Source organism: Pavona decussata, unplaced genomic scaffold, assembly GCF_977016875.1.
Source record: "Pavona decussata unplaced genomic scaffold, jaPavDecu1.1 SCAFFOLD_307, whole genome shotgun sequence".
In the NCBI taxonomy this organism is placed as follows: Eukaryota; Metazoa; Cnidaria; class Anthozoa; order Scleractinia; family Agariciidae; genus Pavona; species Pavona decussata.
Window position 1 is genome coordinate 470,001 of NW_028145700.1, and position 25,460 is coordinate 495,460.

At 39.7% G+C, this 25,460-nt stretch overlaps 2 protein-coding genes across 2 annotated transcripts in view; both read left to right on the forward strand.

Moving 5' to 3' along the window:
* LOC146454243 (uncharacterized) overlaps positions 1–7,883 on the forward strand; it is a 12,628-nt gene extending 4,745 nt beyond the window's left edge. The window contains exons 2-5 of the mRNA XM_085095696.1: positions 1,445–1,780; positions 1,855–2,001; positions 6,904–7,592; positions 7,728–7,883. Coding sequence (XP_084951822.1) covers positions 1,445–1,780; positions 1,855–2,001; positions 6,904–7,592; positions 7,728–7,883 — 1,328 coding nt within the window. The remainder of the gene's footprint in view (positions 1–1,444; positions 1,781–1,854; positions 2,002–6,903; positions 7,593–7,727) is intronic.
* Positions 1–25,460, forward strand: part of LOC146454241 (uncharacterized) — a 72,954-nt gene that overhangs the window by 46,644 nt on the left and 850 nt on the right. The window lies entirely within an intron of this gene.

Genomic DNA, 25,460 nt, shown 5'->3' on the forward strand with positions numbered 1-25,460 from the left:
AATTACAGCCTCTTTCCCCAGTTCAACATGGGCACGAAAACAGTGAGAGCTGACAGAGCTCAGCGTAAAAAACTGCGCCACAATTTTGCAGCATCACATAACGTTTCACAGCTGTTTGAACTTTTTGGGAGGTATCACTTGAACCATGATACAAAAGCTCAGAAAGAATTCGCTAAATTTACGTGTCCTAATACATGTCAGTGAAGTGTAAGCTTTTCTTCATTCATTCAACTGTCGCAACGCACGCAGCGCCATCGTTTTGAACAGGTGTAAAAACTTTAAATATCTCCACCCGCGATCCTCGCCGGTCCGTATAAATGATCAGGAGCCCCACCATTTGACGCAGAAAGTTTTTTGGAATTTCCAAGCAAACAATTTTGTTAAATGGAAAGCGCACCTGAAGTTTTTCTGCTCTCGTTTTAACTTTCGCTCGATGTGTCAAAAAAAACCGCAGAAAACCCAAGGAAACGGTTTCTACGCTGGCTACATAGAGATGACTCAAAGAAATTTAGGAAAGCGAAAATAAAAAATTAACAAAAAAAAGCCTTGGTAACTCACTCCACCAGAGGAGCATGAGCTCAAAATTGTGAAAGTTGGATAGCTTCGATATCTAACAGTGACATTTGTGAAACTACAATAGTTCTACGATGACTATGTTGTATAATTTCGCCCCCCAATCTACAAAGGTAGGTAGCTTTTCGTGAAACGTTTGTATAGAGTTTCGCATTTAAATTGATTGTATTTAAGTGCTGGTAAAAAAAAGTTTTGAATTTTTACTTTAGGGTGCTTTCCAACAAAGCATTAAAAAATTTTAGGTCACCGACTTAGTTTTTGAGATAATTTGCAAAAACTGAAATTCAGAGGTCCTTACTGTAGAGGTGACTTGTTTCCATGGTAACCTGTATGACGTCAGAACTAGCCTTAAAGTATTGCCCAACAACTGAGTAACACTGACAGATGTATATATTTTGTTCACATCATCGGGTTCACTGTTTTGCAATCTTTCATCATTTTGCCAACACTGCAACAATGAAAAACCCTTACGAGCCTTCTTAAAGGTGGATGTGCAAAAGATCTGGAACTGCAAAGTGTTTCTGTCATACCTATGGTAACTGGGGCTCTTGGGGTAGTAATCAAACACCTGAAGATGTGGGTTAGCAAGATGGGAACACCTGGGATCATTGCCTTACTCCAGAGAGATTGTTTGTTGGGCACAGCCAAGATCTTAAGAAGGACCCTAGACACCTAAGGCTAAAGAAAATAGTTTGATGCTCTGGGGAAACAAGGCCACTTATACAAACTTATGATGTGAGACATGAACAAATAATAATAATGATGATGATGATGATGATGATGATGATGCTCTTTATTTCTATAGCGTCATTTCTTAGCGCAATCTAAATGCAAAAATCTTGACTCTACTTTATCTTTAATTGTCTGGCAGTGACTAACGCAGAAGCGATGAAGCGTCTGTCATGCTTCGCAGTTCTTCTTGTATTGGGACAACTGTTGTACAGAACTGAGGCTCAGCAATGCCCAGCCTCTAGAACCGAGCAGTCCATATCTGGATGGATGTTACAGCGACACATCTATAAAACAATGATGGCCGATCTAGGTCTTCATTGCCTGTTAGTCTGTCGTACAGATGATCGATGCCAAAGTTTCAACTTTGTGATGTCTCGCCACATGTGCGAGTTTAGTGATCGGACCAAGGAAGCCAGACCGGACGATTTCATTCCTGACCCAGACAGATATTATTACAGACGAGACACAAATAGAGGTGAAATGATTCAAATTGCCGATGGGAAACTTATTAAACATACACGAAAATAAATTGTCATTTTTTTATCCCAGTCCCTCTCGGTTCCATCCCTGAGCTGGCAGCTGAATCATGCAAAGAAATAAAGGCGAGTGAAGGACAAGCAGTCAGCGGCAAATATTGGCTGTCATCCATAAAACCAAACATGGCGGTTCTTGCACATTGCGACATGGAAACGAGAGGTGCGTTCGGTCAGACTTCAACTGTTAGCTATTAAAACTTTAAATGATGTCAGGATTCAATCTAATTTTTTTTAATCAACAAAAACTTTTAATGACTGCATGATATGGCTTATCCCTGCAGAATGTGGACGTTAAGTGTATCGCTACTTTATAATCATTGCCAAAGCATAGCTAATTGCTACCATCACTTTCTTCGCTATCATTATTGTTATCATCACATTGTGATAGCATTATCAAAATCATCACCATATTCATTACTAAACATTAAACATCGACAAAATCATTGAAACATTTCTTAAAGATACAACCTTCTAGAGTTACTTACAGTGACAATCTTAAATTTTTTGAAAAGAAAAACTTTTTTCGTGGTCTCTAAAGATGATGTCAGATTTAACGTGAATATTTAAAAGAGTTAACAGAAACGGAGTTAAGGGCTTTATGACTTTGATCATAATTCATGACGTGATCACTATTTGATTTTTTTGCCTCCATGACGCTATTTCAAACCAATCGTCAAGGTTACGTGCACAGCGGACTATGGAGATCTTTCTACGCACCATCGCTTTCGACATGCCATGTAACCAGACCTAAGTCTTCAATGTAAATACAACTGATTTATTTACGGTTGAACTCGTTTTTGGGCAAAGAAGATCGGTTAATTCATCTTCAGAATGACGTGGGGGAATATTGAGAACTGCATTTCAGCGACCACTTCGTTGAATTTCTTATATCGCGCCTAAAGATACCCTTGGATTAACTATTTTCGAAAATCATTTTTTTAAGTTCCTAGCTATTTTATTTTTTTAGAAAATTGCAAGAGTTTGAAATGCGGCCTATGTGCGGTCACGGGCCGATGTAAACTGCGAAAATTTAAGTCAAAGGACGGAGCCCCGTTCAAGGTGTAAAATAACCCAATGAACTTGAAACTTTACACAAATGTAGACCAACCATCTCACAAGAAAATTAATACAGTAAACATTCCAAACTCGCTGGCTTCTTTCTAAAGCATGCAGATTTGTGTACGCTACTCAAAATGGCCTTAAAACTAATGCCTATTTTCATTAAAATAAAAGTGTTTCTGGTATGTAATTTTCTCTAAATTTAATCTCATATCTCGAAAAACGAAGAAAAAATGTTTGTTTGTTCCAAGTTTCAAGCTCTGATTCTAACTCTTTCTCACTCAAGGAAGATCGAATATGCGTTTCACGTCACGAATTATGAGATCAGAACATCAGTTAATGTTTCCAAACATCACATATTTGGGACCTAAAACTAATCAGACTGACTGAAGACAGCCATTCAATGTTTCACGATCCGAGATTTCGTTCATTTTCTTCTTTAAAATAATATATTTACTTCGGTCAATTAGCCTACGAAACATGTGCAACAAATTTGCATACCATTTCGATGTCCAGGACCGTACATAGCGAGGGGGGAGGAGGGGGGGGCAGCTTCCCCCGCCAGCAAAACCCTTTTTTTTTCTAACATAGTGTTTGAGTTTGCTGTGCTATTTCTTGTAGCTATATTAGTCCGAAATCACAAGGAAATTGACTAATTAAGTGAAAAAAAACATTCCTTCACTGTGAATTCCAAATAATTGTTTTGGAAAATCTTTCTAGGCAGAAGTCAGTACGACCTTTCTTATGAAGATAATGATTTTGTAATTTTAGCCTGCCTATGGCTTACAATTTGGTGTGTAAACAAAGAGTGACAAGCCTAAGCCACTCCCTGGAGCGGGTTTTAGCCTTTTTAAATCTAGCTTACACGAGTATGTTTTTTCATATTGGTTTTTAAAGCCTGCACTACTCCCAAGTATTTGTAGCGGGTTTGGAGGATTTGATAGAGCCTTGGATTTAACCATCGTATGTTCAACATTGCAAGTCATTTGTGCCTAATGAGTTCTGATTTTCCTCTTTTGAATTCTCTTCATTTTGAACATGACCTCTAATTCTGTATGTTCAACGACGCTGCTTTTATGCCACATAGGGCATTTGAGCTCGGTTTGGTTTGGCTCGTTTACTTGCGCGATGGTTTTAACTGCCTTTCTTGTTGAGATTTGTATAACGTTAGGACAGGAATTATTCATTGCTTGTATCGTGCAAGGAGCTTTCTGTAGTTCTGTTGTAACTCCTGGCCCGGCGATTAGTTTTTGTCACAAGGTGCTGTGTTTGGTGATCGTCGTAGCGTCGTAGCGTAGAGCTATGCAACGTGTCACAGTAACAAATGGCTTGAATTGTACGTAAATCACGACTCAGTGTGTTTTTGCAAATCATCGCTCCACTGATATAGTGCGTTTGAATTGTAGGAGCTCAGTGATTTTCTCCCTTTGTTTACAGCGGTGCATCCAGTGTGTTTTAAATGTACCATTTGATGAAAGGCAATGCTTGGTTCAAGCTAAACAAGGTGTTTATGCTATAAAAAGTCATGACATTTGAGACAAAAAGCATCAGTGTGTTTTTTTTTTTTAAATGGTCTTAGAGGAAGCTTTCCATGTAGGGATGAAAACAAAACGTCCAATTAGAAACACTGTCTGTATACAGGAGACCACTGTTAGGGGTGTGCGAAGCTTGCTCGCCAGAAAAAAAAATCCTCGGTACGGCCCTGATGTCGCAGGAAAAAGTAATGCAAATCAAACTTTACAGCTCCTTTATCTTCTTAAATGAAACAGTCGATCAGTAAAATGGAGAAAAACGTGTGAACTTTGTTCCTGTCGTGTTGTTTTGAGTCTTCGTTTTAGGCAGCGACGGCTCTAATCAATAAGCCCGTGTGACTCTGAACAACTGTAACTCGATATTCGTTTCGCTGATGTGGGTAACGCGCACGTGATACTGGCCAGGCATTTCGGTATGGAATCCTGCGCGTACAGGGCGCTTTTAGAAACTGTACATAGTGAAAAGTACTGCTTGTGGGCCGAGTTACGACTACCCTGGTGATGAAAACCTTCTCAGGCTAAAAGACTGTACAAGAGATGCGAGAGCCCATCTTGCCAGCTTTGTTTTTTGTTTTTGTTTTTTTTTTTTCACGAAAAAAATTGTGTCATTTCGTTTTTTAATTTACAGTTACACTGGAACGTCGATTTTTTCGGGAAAAAAAACCATCCATAACCACCATCCTCACAATTAAAAATATGAAATCTGTATAATTGAGAGAATGGTAGTGACTGTTCCCCGCTGACCACCAACCCGACCTCCCCCCTAGCTACAAGCGTCAATAATATTATATTGTGGTTATTGTTTACTTTCCTAGACCGCTTTCTCGCTGCTGCTGCCAGTTTATTTCAACTCCGTGAAAAAAATAATAGCATGAAATCTGAAATTGGAAAATGAATAGGCGAAATACGGCCCTCACCCGCTCGTGCTAGTAATTTATTTATTTATTTTATTTATTTATTTATTTATTTATTTATTTATTTATTTATTTATTTATTCACCACGACATACAAACATAGAAAGTTACAATGAATAATAGACTAGGATTACAAGTACATAAGTTTAGAGTAAATAATAATAGTAAAAGAAGTAAGAAGTGGCGAGGAGACCTCAAGAAACCCCCGGGCTTATACTGAGAGGTCTCCTCGGAGATATGTTGGGACTTTAAGACCAGTAAAGACATTGTATTGAGATTTTTTAACATACGGTGGTGGTAAGACTATAAAGACATAACAGAGTCAGACGTTTCATGCAATTAACTGAGGAAATCAAGAAGCTTTCTTTTGAAGGTGGATAGACTAGGGTAGTTTCGATAGGTACTAAGGTAGTTTCGGCCGTCACCCGCTTGCGCTAGTAATAAGTTAGTTTTCGTGGCCATCACCAGACAGACCAAGGCTGGCAAGATTCCTGTCTTCTTGGAAATTGAAGGAAACTGACAGGAACAACGAGAAAACTGGTTTAGGAAAGTAAACAATAACCACAATTGACGATTATCACCGGGGGGAATGGGGGTGGGAGAGGTCGGGTTGGTCGGTGGGAATTCACCACTCTGATACCCGCAAAGTTACAAATTTTATACTTTTAATTGTGGGGATGGTGGTTATGGATAGGTTTTTTTTCGCAAAAAACGACGTTCCAGAATCTGCATTACCGTAAGTCAAAAAAAACAAAAACTGACACTAATACCTAAACGTCGATTTTTTCGCAGAAAAAACCAAAGCTGGAAAGGTGGGCTCCCAGATCTCTTGTAAAGTCCTTAAGCTTGACAAAGTCATCATCACCAGGGTAGTCGTAGCTTAGCCCACAAGCAGTATTTTTCTAAAAGCGCCCTGAATGCGCAAGTGCCTGGATCACGTGCACGTTACCCACATCAGCGAAGTGAATATCGAGTTACAGTTGTTTTGTCACACTGGCTTATTGATTTGAGCCGTCGCTGCTAAAGACGAACACTCAAAACAACACGACAGGAACAAAGTCACACGTTTTTCTCCATTTTACTGATCGACTGCTTCATTTAAGAAGATAAAGGAGCTGTAAAGTTTGATTTGCACTACTTTTAGAACTCATGACAGACAATTTGTTATCAACCACGTCTAATCCAAAACCGTTCTTTACTAGGAGCTCAAATCATTGGCTTATTCGGCATATAATTTTTATATTTTTAACGTGCGGTTTGTTTGCCTTGTTTACCCATTTTTTCCACCTAAATTCTTCAGAACTTTGCTTTTATCTTGGTCGAGCTCATTAGCTTTCGGTTAAGGTAGAGTGGTAATGCCTCTCACTCGTTTTCTATCGCCTGTACAATCCACACAGTAAACGGTACACGAAGAACCTAGAAACCATCTAAACTTCGCCTGATGCAACTTTCCTTTATCTTCGCAGTTTCTCCTAACGCATGTATTTCGTGTAAACAAACGAAACTGTGGTCTCTTACGCTTCTGTTAAGTAACATTGCCACATGTTGTTGTTTCAGTTTCGTTGTCATTTACAACAAATGGCCGCAAGGGGCGTTATGGCGTCATCCAGACATTCACAGTTCCAAAAACTGCTCGCTACTTGATCAAAGCCTGGGGCGCGCGGGGAGGAACGCACTCGTACAACTATGGATACAAACCAGGAACTTACTATGGTGGGAGGGGTGCGTCTAAGGAAGGAGTATTCACACTGAATAAAGGAACTGTACTGAACATTGTGGTGGGTCAGAGGGGAGGAGATTCAGTGCAGGTGAAAGGTGGACAATCCACTACCATGACCGCAGCTGAACTGGGATTGTCTGTAGAGGACCACGCTGGTACAGGAGGAGGTGGAGGGAGTTTTGTTTATAACACAAGTAATGTGCTCTTGTTAGCTGCCGGAGGGGGAGGGGGTGCGTCTGCTGGATATAACGGGGTAGATGGTCAGTCAGGTACTAGTGGCACCAGTAGTGTGGGTGATACTTATTACTTATATTTTTCGATTGGAAGGGGAGGAACTGAGGGGCAGCCAGGTCAGTGTGTTATTGCTCTTTACCCTGGGGGAGTGGGTGCGGGTTGGTTTGCCCAGGGATGTGCTAGAACCGGATCACCTCATGGTGAAAGAGGAGGGTCACGTGCTCAGGGTTGGGTGGGAGGAAGAGCTGGAGGAATGAATAGCGGATACAATGGAGGGCCACCCCCTGGGGCGGTAGGAGGGTTTGGTGGTGGGGGAGGGGGATCAGAAGATCGTGGTGCATCAGGTGGTGGAGTAGCCTCCCACGCAGTCGTTTTTAGGGGAATCGTATTACCTCCTCCGAGTCCCTTAAAAACGACTGCGTGGGAGGCTAGTGGTGGAGGGGGCTACTCTGGGGGAGGAAGCGGTGCCCAATGGCAACAAGCTGGAGGGGGAGGGGGATCGTATTGTAGTGGCACCAGCTGCTCCGGTGTAAATGGGGGTAACTCCAAAGATGATGGTCGTGTCCAGATTTTTGAGTTGTAAGGGATTATAAAGTAAAGCTCCCATTTACATTTAAATTCTCCTTCAAATATAACAAATACCTCTTTAAAAGTAAAGTAAATCAGAGATGGATAGTTAAAGTGGTTGCCAGTTTCTTAAATAGTGTGTTGCCCTCCAAACTGATAATAGTTTAACCCTTTCACCGCTAAAGGCGACTAATGTCGCCGTTTTAGAGGCTACCACTTCCAAGATTGGCCACGTTCTCAAATCCAGAAATCTGGTTATTATGGTCTACTAATAGTGTTAATTAGTAAGTGTTTTAGGCTTTAAGAGCAAATAAACTGAGTTTATCTTCCGTTTGCCGTTCCGTATCAACATTTATTTTCAAGCAAAACCAAAAATGCCCGTTTTCTGCGGCATCGACAAAGCTGAAAAACACACATCTTTGCTTCCAATTTTTCATTTCAAAATCTCATTTTAAAACCACAATTCCTTCATGACAGAAAACCTTAATCTCATGACTAAGCAGTTATCTCCAATTTTGCCTCTCACGCGTACAGCTGTTCGAACATCAGCCATTTGATTCGAGCCACTTTTCAAAGCCCGTAATTTCCCCTTTGCCGTCCGAGTTGCATTCTGGGTAATTTCGATACAACGACAAAATGGAGGTCCCGCCTTCTTAATTCAGTAGTTTTTTTATAAGTGTCCAGCCACCCGGTCCTACTGGCAAGATATCACACACATCGTTTTCTTTGCAAGTCAAATCTCCCCCAAATTGCCTAGGTAGGTCCGAGAATCCACCCACAGAACGGCCAGAGAGACAACTTCACTCGTGAGCCATCATGACTCGATACGAACACTTTTGGCGTCCAAGTCGCTATGAAATCATCTCTCACCTCTGGATTCTTTCAGAGGATTTCCTCTACTCTCCATTCCAGCTTTATGATGCCAGCCTGGGAGCCTCTGCAGTGCAAAATGGCCCGAAAGTACACTTATAAACCAACAACTTACCGATTAGAATGTGTTTGTGCTCGCGAGCAAAACAACAACGTTTCAAATAGGTGACGTCACAAAAAAACTTGAGTCCTCGTTATTGCAGAGCAGCGAACATTTCAAAGGAGATCTTCATATAGGACAACTAAATCCGTTTTGGTCATCTACATCGAGATAATTGTCCAGAGAGACCAAGAAATTTGGCAGTGAAAGGGTTAAGGTGAAGTTGCAATGTGTGTTCACTTTCGTTATTTTTATTTGCATTTTGGTTTATAATTTGTAATCCACTGTGCAAAAAAGATGGTGACTGGTTACACTTACCCCTAAGCTTTCAATTACTCATAAAACGCAAAGAAAAGTTCTAAAAACTTCAAACCTAGCATACACAGTGTTGATAGTACAGAGACGAATTTCACAAAAAAATATGGCTTTCTATGTGCCTTAGCTTTTGGCTGTGTTAGGTTCGCAAGGTATTGTGGTAACATGTACAACCGCCTTGTTAAGGTGGGGCTCTACCTGAATTTGAGTGAAATTTGAAGAGTTTTAAGAATGGATAGAAGAAAGAAAATGATTTTTGGAACACTAACAGACAGTCGACAACCACGCAAGAGCACCCCAGGTTGCTAGTGGACTAACTTGGTATCCGTCTATTAATTATTAACTACAAATTCTAATTTTAAAACTTCACTAAATCTTCAACATTCCTTATTTCTTTTAATTTTACCAATCCTTCAAGAAAAATTATTTCCTTCCAAATATACCTAAAAATCACCCAAAAATTCATAAAACACCCCAAATCATTAATTTGTGCTATGAATGGAGGGTTTTTGTATTGCTTGAAATGCAAACAAGATATTTTCATTTGACCGATTTTAAGCGGCGTGAAAATGGCTTTTAGGTGAACCCCCACCTTAAGACGAACATTTTCAAGAAAATCCTTGATGTAATCAACATCAACCTAAAAGATGTCAAGAAATCTACGCGTTCAAGACTTCTGTCAGAGTTGTGAACGAAAAAAGTGATTTTATGACGTTATAGGACGAAAACAAGCTTCGCACCAAAACGAGGCCGTGCCTCGTGCACGTCTAAGAAAATGTGTCCCACATGGGAGGGAAAGACGCTGTCGCGTCCCATATATAATGTTTTCAGCATCATCAGGTTTTCGGAGCTCCCTCGGCGGGTGGACCGGTGAGGGTGGGACTCTGCAGAGACTCTGCGCCCAGTAACTCTACCCCAATGAGGGGGTAGGGGGGAGCAGAGACGGGGGAGCATTTTGCTCAAATTATTTTTAATTTTTTTCATTGTTATATTAACATGTTAAAAGGCGCGTTTTAACTTGTATCTACTTCAGATGGATATATCTGCCACTGTAAATTCGATTTAAATGTTAAGAAAGGTATGTTCTTGTCCCCCTTTAAGGTGGGGCTCTACCTGAATTTGAGTGAAATTTGAAGAGTTTTAAGAATGGATAGAAGAAAGAAAATGATTTTTGGAACACTAACAGACAGTCGACAACCACGCAAGAGCACCCCAGGTTGCTAGTGGACTAACTTGGTATCCGTCTATTAATTATTAACTACAAATTCTAATTTTAAAACTTCACTAAATCTTCAACATTCCTTATTTCTTTTAATTTTACCAATCCTTCAAGAAAAATTATTTCCTTCCAAATATACCTAAAAATCACCCAAAAATTCATAAAACACCCCAAATCATTAATTTGTGCTATGAATGGAGGGTTTTTGTATTGCTTGAAATGCAAACAAGATATTTTCATTTGACCGATTTTAAGCGGCGTGAAAATGGCTTTTAGGTGAACCCCCACCTTAAGACGAACATTTTCAAGAAAATCCTTGATGTAATCGACATCAACCTAAAAGATGTCAAGAAATCTACGCGTTCAAGACTTCTGTCAGAGTTGTGAACGAAAAAAGTGATTTTATGACGTTATAGGACGAAAACAAGCTTCGCACCAAAACGAGGCCGTGCCTCGTGCACGTCTAAGAAAATGTGTCCCACATGGGAGGGAAAGACGCTGTCGCGTCCCATATATAATGTTTTCAGCATCATCAGGTTTTCGGAGCTCCCTCGGCGGGTGGACCGGTGAGGGTGGGACTCTGCAGAGACTCTGCGCCCAGTAACTCTACCCCAATGAGGGGGTAGGGGGGAGCAGAGACGGGGGAGCATTTTGCTCAAATTATTTTTAATTTTTTTCATTGTTATATTAACATGTTAAAAGGCGCGTTTTAACTTGTATCTACTTCAGATGGATATATCTGCCACTGTAAATTCGATTTAAATGTTAAGAAAGGTATGTTCTTGTCCCCCTTTAAGGTGGGGCTCTACCTGAATTTGAGTGAAATTTGAAGAGTTTTAAGAATGGATAGAAGAAAGAAAATGATTTTTGGAACACTAACAGACAGTCGACAACCACGCAAGAGCACCCCAGGTTGCTAGTGGACTAACTTGGTATCCGTCTATTAATTATTAACTACAAATTCTAATTTTAAAACTTCACTAAATCTTCAACATTCCTTATTTCTTTTAATTTTACCAATCCTTCAAGAAAAATTATTTCCTTCCAAATATACCTAAAAATCACCCAAAAATTCATAAAACACCCCAAATCATTAATTTGTGCTATGAATGGAGGGTTTTTGTATTGCTTGAAATGCAAACAAGATATTTTCATTTGACCGATTTTAAGCGGCGTGAAAATGGCTTTTAGGTGAACCCCCACCTTAAGACGAACATTTTCAAGAAAATCCTTGATGTAATCGACATCAACCTAAAAGATGTCAAGAAATCTACGCGTTCAAGACTTCTGTCAGAGTTGTGAACGAAAAAAGTGATTTTATGACGTTATAGGACGAAAACAAGCTTCGCACCAAAACGAGGCCGTGCCTCGTGCACGTCTAAGAAAATGTGTCCCACATGGGAGGGAAAGACGCTGTCGCGTCCCATATATAATGTTTTCAGCATCATCAGGTTTTCGGAGCTCCCTCGGCGGGTGGACCGGTGAGGGTGGGACTCTGCAGAGACTCTGCGCCCAGTAACTCTACCCCAATGAGGGGGTAGGGGGGAGCAGAGACGGGGGAGCATTTTGCTCAAATTATTTTTAATTTTTTTCATTGTTATATTAACATGTTAAAAGGCGCGTTTTAACTTGTATCTACTTCAGATGGATATATCTGCCACTGTAAATTCGATTTAAATGTTAAGAAAGGTATGTTCTTGTCCCCCTTTAAGGTGGGGCTCTACCTGAATTTGAGTGAAATTTGAAGAGTTTTAAGAATGGATAGAAGAAAGAAAATGATTTTTGGAACACTAACAGACAGTCGACAACCACGCAAGAGCACCCCAGGTTGCTAGTGGACTAACTTGGTATCCGTCTATTAATTATTAACTACAAATTCTAATTTTAAAACTTCACTAAATCTTCAACATTCCTTATTTCTTTTAATTTTACCAATCCTTCAAGAAAAATTATTTCCTTCCAAATATACCTAAAAATCACCCAAAAATTCATAAAACACCCCAAATCATTAATTTGTGCTATGAATGGAGGGTTTTTGTATTGCTTGAAATGCAAACAAGATATTTTCATTTGACCGATTTTAAGCGGCGTGAAAATGGCTTTTAGGTGAACCCCCACCTTAAGACGAACATTTTCAAGAAAATCCTTGATGTAATCGACATCAACCTAAAAGATGTCAAGAAATCTACGCGTTCAAGACTTCTGTCAGAGTTGTGAACGAAAAAAGTGATTTTATGACGTTATAGGACGAAAACAAGCTTCGCACCAAAACGAGGCCGTGCCTCGTGCACGTCTAAGAAAATGTGTCCCACATGGGAGGGAAAGACGCTGTCGCGTCCCATATATAATGTTTTCAGCATCATCAGGTTTTCGGAGCTCCCTCGGCGGGTGGACCGGTGAGGGTGGGACTCTGCAGAGACTCTGCGCCCAGTAACTCTACCCCAATGAGGGGGTAGGGGGGAGCAGAGACGGGGGAGCATTTTGCTCAAATTATTTTTAATTTTTTTCATTGTTATATTAACATGTTAAAAGGCGCGTTTTAACTTGTATCTACTTCAGATGGATATATCTGCCACTGTAAATTCGATTTAAATGTTAAGAAAGGTATGTTCTTGTCCCCCTTTAAGGTGGGGCTCTACCTGAATTTGAGTGAAATTTGAAGAGTTTTAAGAATGGATAGAAGAAAGAAAATGATTTTTGGAACACTAACAGACAGTCGACAACCACGCAAGAGCACCCCAGGTTGCTAGTGGACTAACTTGGTATCCGTCTATTAATTATTAACTACAAATTCTAATTTTAAAACTTCACTAAATCTTCAACATTCCTTATTTCTTTTAATTTTACCAATCCTTCAAGAAAAATTATTTCCTTCCAAATATACCTAAAAATCACCCAAAAATTCATAAAACACCCCAAATCATTAATTTGTGCTATGAATGGAGGGTTTTTGTATTGCTTGAAATGCAAACAAGATATTTTCATTTGACCGATTTTAAGCGGCGTGAAAATGGCTTTTAGGTGAACCCCCACCTTAAGACGAACATTTTCAAGAAAATCCTTGATGTAATCGACATCAACCTAAAAGATGTCAAGAAATCTACGCGTTCAAGACTTCTGTCAGAGTTGTGAACGAAAAAAGTGATTTTATGACGTTATAGGACGAAAACAAGCTTCGCACCAAAACGAGGCCGTGCCTCGTGCACGTCTAAGAAAATGTGTCCCACATGGGAGGGAAAGACGCTGTCGCGTCCCATATATAATGTTTTCAGCATCATCAGGTTTTCGGAGCTCCCTCGGCGGGTGGACCGGTGAGGGTGGGACTCTGCAGAGACTCTGCGCCCAGTAACTCTACCCCAATGAGGGGGTAGGGGGGAGCAGAGACGGGGGAGCATTTTGCTCAAATTATTTTTAATTTTTTTCATTGTTATATTAACATGTTAAAAGGCGCGTTTTAACTTGTATCTACTTCAGATGGATATATCTGCCACTGTAAATTCGATTTAAATGTTAAGAAAGGTATGTTCTTGTCCCCCTTTAAGGTGGGGCTCTACCTGAATTTGAGTGAAATTTGAAGAGTTTTAAGAATGGATAGAAGAAAGAAAATGATTTTTGGAACACTAACAGACAGTCGACAACCACGCAAGAGCACCCCAGGTTGCTAGTGGACTAACTTGGTATCCGTCTATTAATTATTAACTACAAATTCTAATTTTAAAACTTCACTAAATCTTCAACATTCCTTATTTCTTTTAATTTTACCAATCCTTCAAGAAAAATTATTTCCTTCCAAATATACCTAAAAATCACCCAAAAATTCATAAAACACCCCAAATCATTAATTTGTGCTATGAATGGAGGGTTTTTGTATTGCTTGAAATGCAAACAAGATATTTTCATTTGACCGATTTTAAGCGGCGTGAAAATGGCTTTTAGGTGAACCCCCACCTTAAGACGAACATTTTCAAGAAAATCCTTGATGTAATCGACATCAACCTAAAAGATGTCAAGAAATCTACGCGTTCAAGACTTCTGTCAGAGTTGTGAACGAAAAAAGTGATTTTATGACGTTATAGGACGAAAACAAGCTTCGCACCAAAACGAGGCCGTGCCTCGTGCACGTCTAAGAAAATGTGTCCCACATGGGAGGGAAAGACGCTGTCGCGTCCCATATATAATGTTTTCAGCATCATCAGGTTTTCGGAGCTCCCTCGGCGGGTGGACCGGTGAGGGTGGGACTCTGCAGAGACTCTGCGCCCAGTAACTCTACCCCAATGAGGGGGTAGGGGGGAGCAGAGACGGGGGAGCATTTTGCTCAAATTATTTTTAATTTTTTTCATTGTTATATTAACATGTTAAAAGGCGCGTTTTAACTTGTATCTACTTCAGATGGATATATCTGCCACTGTAAATTCGATTTAAATGTTAAGAAAGGTATGTTCTTGTCCCCCTTTAAGGTGGGGCTCTACCTGAATTTGAGTGAAATTTGAAGAGTTTTAAGAATGGATAGAAGAAAGAAAATGATTTTTGGAACACTAACAGACAGTCGACAACCACGCAAGAGCACCCCAGGTTGCTAGTGGACTAACTTGGTATCCGTCTATTAATTATTAACTACAAATTCTAATTTTAAAACTTCACTAAATCTTCAACATTCCTTATTTCTTTTAATTTTACCAATCCTTCAAGAAAAATTATTTCCTTCCAAATATACCTAAAAATCACCCAAAAATTCATAAAACACCCCAAATCATTAATTTGTGCTATGAATGGAGGGTTTTTGTATTGCTTGAAATGCAAACAAGATATTTTCATTTGACCGATTTTAAGCGGCGTGAAAATGGCTTTTAGGTGAACCCCCACCTTAAGACGAACATTTTCAAGAAAATCCTTGATGTAATCGACATCAACCTAAAAGATGTCAAGAAATCTACGCGTTCAAGACTTCTGTCAGAGTTGTGAACGAAAAAAGTGATTTTATGACGTTATAGGACGAAAACAAGCTTCGCACCAAAACGAGGCCGTGCCTCGTGCACGTCTAAGAAAATGTGTCCCACATGGGAGGGAAAGACGCTGTCGCGTCCCATATATAATGTTTTCAGCATCATCAGGTTTTCGGAGCTCCCTCGGCGGGTGGACCGGTGAGGGTGGGACTCTGCAGAGACTCTGCGCCCAGTAACTCTACCCCAATGAGGGGGTAGGGGGGAGCAGAGACGGGGGAGCATTTTGCTCAAATTATTTTTAATTTTTTTCATTGTTATATTAACATGTTAAAAGGCGCGTTTTAACTTGTATCTACTTCAGATGGATATATCTGCCACTGTAAATTCGATTTAAATGTTAAGAAAGGTATGTTCTTGTCCCCCTTTAAGGTGGGGCTCTACCTGAATTTGAGTGAAATTTGAAGAGTTTTAAGAATGGATAGAAGAAAGAAAATGATTTTTGGAACACTAACAGACAGTCGACAACCACGCAAGAGCACCCCAGGTTGCTAGTGGACTAACTTGGTATCCGTCTATTAATTATTAACTACAAATTCTAATTTTAAAACTTCACTAAATCTTCAACATTCCTTATTTCTTTTAATTTTACCAATCCTTCAAGAAAAATTATTTCCTTCCAAATATACCTAAAAATCACCCAAAAATTCATAAAACACCCCAAATCATTAATTTGTGCTATGAATGGAGGGTTTTTGTATTGCTTGAAATGCAAACAAGATATTTTCATTTGACCGATTTTAAGCGGCGTGAAAATGGCTTTTAGGTGAACCCCCACCTTAAGACGAACATTTTCAAGAAAATCCTTGATGTAATCGACATCAACCTAAAAGATGTCAAGAAATCTACGCGTTCAAGACTTCTGTCAGAGTTGTGAACGAAAAAAGTGATTTTATGACGTTATAGGACGAAAACAAGCTTCGCACCAAAACGAGGCCGTGCCTCGTGCACGTCTAAGAAAATGTGTCCCACATGGGAGGGAAAGACGCTGTCGCGTCCCATATATAATGTTTTCAGCATCATCAGGTTTTCGGAGCTCCCTCGGCGGGTGGACCGGTGAGGGTGGGACTCTGCAGAGACTCTGCGCCCAGTAACTCTACCCCAATGAGGGGGTAGGGGGGAGCAGAGACGGGGGAGCATTTTGCTCAAATTATTTTTAATTTTTTTCATTGTTATATTAACATGTTAAAAGGCGCGTTTTAACTTGTATCTACTTCAGATGGATATATCTGCCACTGTAAATTCGATTTAAATGTTAAGAAAGGTATGTTCTTGTCCCCCTTTAAGGTGGGGCTCTACCTGAATTTGAGTGAAATTTGAAGAGTTTTAAGAATGGATAGAAGAAAGAAAATGATTTTTGGAACACTAACAGACAGTCGACAACCACGCAAGAGCACCCCAGGTTGCTAGTGGACTAACTTGGTATCCGTCTATTAATTATTAACTACAAATTCTAATTTTAAAACTTCACTAAATCTTCAACATTCCTTATTTCTTTTAATTTTACCAATCCTTCAAGAAAAATTATTTCCTTCCAAATATACCTAAAAATCACCCAAAAATTCATAAAACACCCCAAATCATTAATTTGTGCTATGAATGGAGGGTTTTTGTATTGCTTGAAATGCAAACAAGATATTTTCATTTGACCGATTTTAAGCGGCGTGAAAATGGCTTTTAGGTGAACCCCCACCTTAAGACGAACATTTTCAAGAAAATCCTTGATGTAATCGACATCAACCTAAAAGATGTCAAGAAATCTACGCGTTCAAGACTTCTGTCAGAGTTGTGAACGAAAAAAGTGATTTTATGACGTTATAGGACGAAAACAAGCTTCGCACCAAAACGAGGCCGTGCCTCGTGCACGTCTAAGAAAATGTGTCCCACATGGGAGGGAAAGACGCTGTCGCGTCCCATATATAATGTTTTCAGCATCATCAGGTTTTCGGAGCTCCCTCGGCGGGTGGACCGGTGAGGGTGGGACTCTGCAGAGACTCTGCGCCCAGTAACTCTACCCCAATGAGGGGGTAGGGGGGAGCAGAGACGGGGGAGCATTTTGCTCAAATTATTTTTAATTTTTTTCATTGTTATATTAACATGTTAAAAGGCGCGTTTTAACTTGTATCTACTTCAGATGGATATATCTGCCACTGTAAATTCGATTTAAATGTTAAGAAAGGTATGTTCTTGTCCCCCTTTAAGGTGGGGCTCTACCTGAATTTGAGTGAAATTTGAAGAGTTTTAAGAATGGATAGAAGAAAGAAAATGATTTTTGGAACACTAACAGACAGTCGACAACCACGCAAGAGCACCCCAGGTTGCTAGTGGACTAACTTGGTATCCGTCTATTAATTATTAACTACAAATTCTAATTTTAAAACTTCACTAAATCTTCAACATTCCTTATTTCTTTTAATTTTACCAATCCTTCAAGAAAAATTATTTCCTTCCAAATATACCTAAAAATCACCCAAAAATTCATAAAACACCCCAAATCATTAATTTGTGCTATGAATGGAGGGTTTTTGTATTGCTTGAAATGCAAACAAGATATTTTCATTTGACCGATTTTAAGCGGCGTGAAAATGGCTTTTAGGTGAACCCCCACCTTAAGACGAACATTTTCAAGAAAATCCTTGATGTAATCGACATCAACCTAAAAGATGTCAAGAAATCTACGCGTTCAAGACTTCTGTCAGAGTTGTGAACGAAAAAAGTGATTTTATGACGTTATAGGACGAAAACAAGCTTCGCACCAAAACGAGGCCGTGCCTCGTGCACGTCTAAGAAAATGTGTCCCACATGGGAGGGAAAGACGCTGTCGCGTCCCATATATAATGTTTTCAGCATCATCAGGTTTTCGGAGCTCCCTCGGCGGGTGGACCGGTGAGGGTGGGACTCTGCAGAGACTCTGCGCCCAGTAACTCTACCCCAATGAGGGGGTAGGGGGGAGCAGAGACGGGGGAGCATTTTGCTCAAATTATTTTTAATTTTTTTCATTGTTATATTAACATGTTAAAAGGCGCGTTTTAACTTGTATCTACTTCAGATGGATATATCTGCCACTGTAAATTCGATTTAAATGTTAAGAAAGGTATGTTCTTGTCCCCCTTTAAGGTGGGGCTCTACCTGAATTTGAGTGAAATTTGAAGAGTTTTAAGAATGGATAGAAGAAAGAAAATGATTTTTGGAACACTAACAGACAGTCGACAACCACGCAAGAGCACCCCAGGTTGCTAGTGGACTAACTTGGTATCCGTCTATTAATTATTAACTACAAATTCTAATTTTAAAACTTCACTAAATCTTCAACATTCCTTATTTCTTTTAATTTTACCAATCCTTCAAGAAAAATTATTTCCTTCCAAATATACCTAAAAATCACCCAAAAATTCATAAAACACCCCAAATCATTAATTTGTGCTATGAATGGAGGGTTTTTGTATTGCTTGAAATGCAAACAAGATATTTTCATTTGACCGATTTTAAGCGGCGTGAAAATGGCTTTTAGGTGAACCCCCACCTTAAGACGAACATTTTCAAGAAAATCCTTGATGTAATCGACATCAACCTAAAAGATGTCAAGAAATCTACGCGTTCAAGACTTCTGTCAGAGTTGTGAACGAAAAAAGTGATTTTATGACGTTATAGGACGAAAACAAGCTTCGCACCAAAACGAGGCCGTGCCTCGTGCACGTCTAAGAAAATGTGTCCCACATGGGAGGGAAAGACGCTGTCGCGTCCCATATATAATGTTTTCAGCATCATCAGGTTTTCGGAGCTCCCTCGGCGGGTGGACCGGTGAGGGTGGGACTCTGCAGAGACTCTGCGCCCAGTAACTCTACCCCAATGAGGGGGTAGGGGGGAGCAGAGACGGGGGAGCATTTTGCTCAAATTATTTTTAATTTTTTTCATTGTTATATTAACATGTTAAAAGGCGCGTTTTAACTTGTATCTACTTCAGATGGATATATCTGCCACTGTAAATTCGATTTAAATGTTAAGAAAGGTATGTTCTTGTCCCCCTTTAAGGTGGGGCTCTACCTGAATTTGAGTGAAATTTGAAGAGTTTTAAGAATGGATAGAAGAAAGAAAATGATTTTTGGAACACTAACAGACAGTCGACAACCACGCAAGAGCACCCCAGGTTGCTAGTGGACTAACTTGGTATCCGTCTATTAATTATTAACTACAAATTCTAATTTTAAAACTTCACTAAATCTTCAACATTCCTTATTTCTTTTAATTTTACCAATCCTTCAAGAAAAATTATTTCCTTCCAAATATACCTAAAAATCACCCAAAAATTCATAAAACACCCCAAATCATTAATTTGTGCTATGAATGGAGGGTTTTTGTATTGCTTGAAATGCAAACAAGATATTTTCATTTGACCGATTTTAAGCGGCGTGAAAATGGCTTTTAGGTGAACCCCCACCTTAAGACGAACATTTTCAAGAAAATCCTTGATGTAATCGACATCAACCTAAAAGATGTCAAGAAATCTACGCGTTCAAGACTTCTGTCAGAGTTGTGAACGAAAAAAGTGATTTTATGACGTTATAGGACGAAAACAAGCTTCGCACCAAAACGAGGCCGTGCCTCGTGCACGTCTAAGAAAATGTGTCCCACATGGGAGGGAAAGACGCTGTCGCGTCCCATATATAATGTTTTCAGCATCATCAGGTTTTCGGAGCTCCCTCGGCGGGTGGACCGGTGAGGGTGGGACTCTGCAGAGACTCTGCGCCCAGTAACTCTACCCCAATGAGGGGGTAGGGGGGAGCAGAGACGGGGGAGCATTTTGCTCAAATTATTTTTAATTTTTTTCATTGTTATATTAACATGTTAAAAGGCGCGTTTTAACTTGTATCTACTTCAGATGGATATATCTGCCACTGTAAATTCGATTTAAATGTTAAGAAAGGTATGTTCTTGTCCCCCTTTAAGGTGGGGCTCTACCTGAATTTGAGTGAAATTTGAAGAGTTTTAAGAATGGATAGAAGAAAGAAAATGATTTTTGGAACACTAACAGACAGTCGACAACCACGCAAGAGCACCCCAGGTTGCTAGTGGACTAACTTGGTATCCGTCTATTAATTATTAACTACAAATTCTAATTTTAAAACTTCACTAAATCTTCAACATTCCTTATTTCTTTTAATTTTACCAATCCTTCAAGAAAAATTATTTCCTTCCAAATATACCTAAAAATCACCCAAAAATTCATAAAACACCCCAAATCATTAATTTGTGCTATGAATGGAGGGTTTTTGTATTGCTTGAAATGCAAACAAGATATTTTCATTTGACCGATTTTAAGCGGCGTGAAAATGGCTTTTAGGTGAACCCCCACCTTAAGACGAACATTTTCAAGAAAATCCTTGATGTAATCGACATCAACCTAAAAGATGTCAAGAAATCTACGCGTTCAAGACTTCTGTCAGAGTTGTGAACGAAAAAAGTGATTTTATGACGTTATAGGACGAAAACAAGCTTCGCACCAAAACGAGGCCGTGCCTCGTGCACGTCTAAGAAAATGTGTCCCACATGGGAGGGAAAGACGCTGTCGCGTCCCATATATAATGTTTTCAGCATCATCAGGTTTTCGGAGCTCCCTCGGCGGGTGGACCGGTGAGGGTGGGACTCTGCAGAGACTCTGCGCCCAGTAACTCTACCCCAATGAGGGGGTAGGGGGGAGCAGAGACGGGGGAGCATTTTGCTCAAATTATTTTTAATTTTTTTCATTGTTATATTAACATGTTAAAAGGCGCGTTTTAACTTGTATCTACTTCAGATGGATATATCTGCCACTGTAAATTCGATTTAAATGTTAAGAAAGGTATGTTCTTGTCCCCCTTTAAGGTGGGGCTCTACCTGAATTTGAGTGAAATTTGAAGAGTTTTAAGAATGGATAGAAGAAAGAAAATGATTTTTGGAACACTAACAGACAGTCGACAACCACGCAAGAGCACCCCAGGTTGCTAGTGGACTAACTTGGTATCCGTCTATTAATTATTAACTACAAATTCTAATTTTAAAACTTCACTAAATCTTCAACATTCCTTATTTCTTTTAATTTTACCAATCCTTCAAGAAAAATTATTTCCTTCCAAATATACCTAAAAATCACCCAAAAATTCATAAAACACCCCAAATCATTAATTTGTGCTATGAATGGAGGGTTTTTGTATTGCTTGAAATGCAAACAAGATATTTTCATTTGACCGATTTTAAGCGGCGTGAAAATGGCTTTTAGGTGAACCCCCACCTTAAGACGAACATTTTCAAGAAAATCCTTGATGTAATCGACATCAACCTAAAAGATGTCAAGAAATCTACGCGTTCAAGACTTCTGTCAGAGTTGTGAACGAAAAAAGTGATTTTATGACGTTATAGGACGAAAACAAGCTTCGCACCAAAACGAGGCCGTGCCTCGTGCACGTCTAAGAAAATGTGTCCCACATGGGAGGGAAAGACGCTGTCGCGTCCCATATATAATGTTTTCAGCATCATCAGGTTTTCGGAGCTCCCTCGGCGGGTGGACCGGTGAGGGTGGGACTCTGCAGAGACTCTGCGCCCAGTAACTCTACCCCAATGAGGGGGTAGGGGGGAGCAGAGACGGGGGAGCATTTTGCTCAAATTATTTTTAATTTTTTTCATTGTTATATTAACATGTTAAAAGGCGCGTTTTAACTTGTATCTACTTCAGATGGATATATCTGCCACTGTAAATTCGATTTAAATGTTAAGAAAGGTATGTTCTTGTCCCCCTTTAAGGTGGGGCTCTACCTGAATTTGAGTGAAATTTGAAGAGTTTTAAGAATGGATAGAAGAAAGAAAATGATTTTTGGAACACTAACAGACAGTCGACAACCACGCAAGAGCACCCCAGGTTGCTAGTGGACTAACTTGGTATCCGTCTATTAATTATTAACTACAAATTCTAATTTTAAAACTTCACTAAATCTTCAACATTCCTTATTTCTTTTAATTTTACCAATCCTTCAAGAAAAATTATTTCCTTCCAAATATACCTAAAAATCACCCAAAAATTCATAAAACACCCCAAATCATTAATTTGTGCTATGAATGGAGGGTTTTTGTATTGCTTGAAATGCAAACAAGATATTTTCATTTGACCGATTTTAAGCGGCGTGAAAATGGCTTTTAGGTGAACCCCCACCTTAAGACGAACATTTTCAAGAAAATCCTTGATGTAATCGACATCAACCTAAAAGATGTCATGAAATCTACGCGTTCAAGACTTCTGTCAGAGTTGTGAACGAAAAAAGTGATTTTATGACGTTATAGGACGAAAACAAGCTTCGCACCAAAACGAGGCCGTGCCTCGTGCACGTCTAAGAAAATGTGTCCCACATGGGAGGGAAAGACGCTGTCGCGTCCCATATATAATGTTTTCAGCATCATCAGGTTTTCGGAGCTCCCTCGGCGGGTGGACCGGTGAGGGTGGGACTCTGCAGAGACTCTGCGCCCAGTAACTCTACCCCAATGAGGGGGTAGGGGGGAGCAGAGACGGGGGAGCATTTTGCTCAAATTATTTTTAATTTTTTTCATTGTTATATTAACATGTTAAAAGGCGCGTTTTAACTTGTATCTACTTCAGATGGATATATCTGCCACTGTAAATTCGATTTAAATGTTAAGAAAGGTATGTTCTTGTCCCCCTTTAAGGTGGGGCTCTACCTGAATTTGAGTGAAATTTGAAGAGTTTTAAGAATGGATAGAAGAAAGAAAATGATTTTTGGAACACTAACAGACAGTCGACAACCACGCAAGAGCACCCCAGGTTGCTAGTGGACTAACTTGGTATCCGTCTATTAATTATTAACTACAAATTCTAATTTTAAAACTTCACTAAATCTTCAACATTCCTTATTTCTTTTAATTTTACCAATCCTTCAAGAAAAATTATTTCCTTCCAAATATACCTAAAAATCACCCAAAAATTCATAAAACACCCCAAATCATTAATTTGTGCTATGAATGGAGGGTTTTTGTATTGCTTGAAATGCAAACAAGATATTTTCATTTGACCGATTTTAAGCGGCGTGAAAATGGCTTTTAGGTGAACCCCCACCTTAAGACGAACATTTTCAAGAAAATCCTTGATGTAATCGACATCAACCTAAAAGATGTCAAGAAATCTACGCGTTCAAGACTTCTGTCAGAGTTGTGAACGAAAAAAGTGATTTTATGACGTTATAGGACGAAAACAAGCTTCGCACCAAAACGAGGCCGTGCCTCGTGCACGTCTAAGAAAATGTGTCCCACATGGGAGGGAAAGACGCTGTCGCGTCCCATATATAATGTTTTCAGCATCATCAGGTTTTCGGAGCTCCCTCGGCGGGTGGACCGGTGAGGGTGGGACTCTGCAGAGACTCTGCGCCCAGTAACTCTACCCCAATGAGGGGGTAGGGGGGAGCAGAGACGGGGGAGCATTTTGCTCAAATTATTTTTAATTTTTTTCATTGTTATATTAACATGTTAAAAGGCGCGTTTTAACTTGTATCTACTTCAGATGGATATATCTGCCACTGTAAATTCGATTTAAATGTTAAGAAAGGTATGTTCTTGTCCCCCTTTAAGGTGGGGCTCTACCTGAATTTGAGTGAAATTTGAAGAGTTTTAAGAATGGATAGAAGAAAGAAAATGATTTTTGGAACACTAACAGACAGTCGACAACCACGCAAGAGCACCCCAGGTTGCTAGTGGACTAACTTGGTATCCGTCTATTAATTATTAACTACAAATTCTAATTTTAAAACTTCACTAAATCTTCAACATTCCTTATTTCTTTTAATTTTACCAATCCTTCAAGAAAAATTATTTCCTTCCAAATATACCTAAAAATCACCCAAAAATTCATAAAACACCCCAAATCATTAATTTGTGCTATGAATGGAGGGTTTTTGTATTGCTTGAAATGCAAACAAGATATTTTCATTTGACCGATTTTAAGCGGCGTGAAAATGGCTTTTAGGTGAACCCCCACCTTAATCCGTACGGTGGATTACTCTTTTCATAGCTATTAAGTCACGCGGTTTGAGCAAATGGTTTGTTTGTTGTTCTTAGATACTAAGGTCAATAAGACCTCTCTTTGCAGCTTGTTGTATAACGAGAGGGGCTGGGGGAGGAGGGGGGGGGGGGTTGTTGGGGGCTAGATTCGTTGAGGTTAGGATACAAGGCAGGGGTCACCAGCTGTTTGGCTGCCCGTAGGTCGATTGCTTTACAGCTAGCAAGTGATGCAGAACTAACCATATGATTAGGAAGTACAGCCGAACCTCTGTATTACGAACACCAGGGGGACAGGAATAAGTTTCCGCATTATAGAGGTGTCCGTTTTAGAGGAGGGAAGGAAGCTTTATATGGATTTCGGTCTCTCAGGGACCAAGTGAACTGTTCGTAATAGAGGTGTCTGTAAGGAGAGGTTCCACTGTAGTTTCCAGACTGTAGTACATCTTAGGAAGAAAGAGTAACCATAAACTAGTCAATTGATCTGCCATTGTTGTACACTGCACCCAGGAGGGCACACAAGTTCAGTTATCAGTGTTACCTTAAAGGCTGCAAGGATAGCTGTTGGAATTATATCGTTAGATGAGTTATCGTAGCGGCTTAGCGTACCTTCTTTCCTATCACTGACTTAATCCTTTAAAGGAGAAGTATCACGGAGATTTTGACCTTTCTTAGTGAAAATGGTGCGATAACACCTTTACTTAGTTACAAAATAATTCTAGAACATCAAAAAAAAAAGAAATCAACTAAATTCTTGAAAGGAACAACTCATGACCTGCTCCAGTGCATTTTGGTTACGAAAACGCGAGAATTTGAAAACAGTTAGCCCAATTTTTTTCAAGTTGCAGTCCATTCTAACCCAGTCCATCTGTGGCCAGAGACACTCATCGGTTGTGATAGTACACTGGGGTGATAATTTACGACAAATTTGAGTAATACTTTTAGATTTCTGTTGATAACAAAACGTTTTGAAGCTTTTGATACAACACCAAATTCCCGTGATACTTCCCCTTGGAGCCCTAACAGTGATCAGCATCAAATTTCTCCTTGTACTAT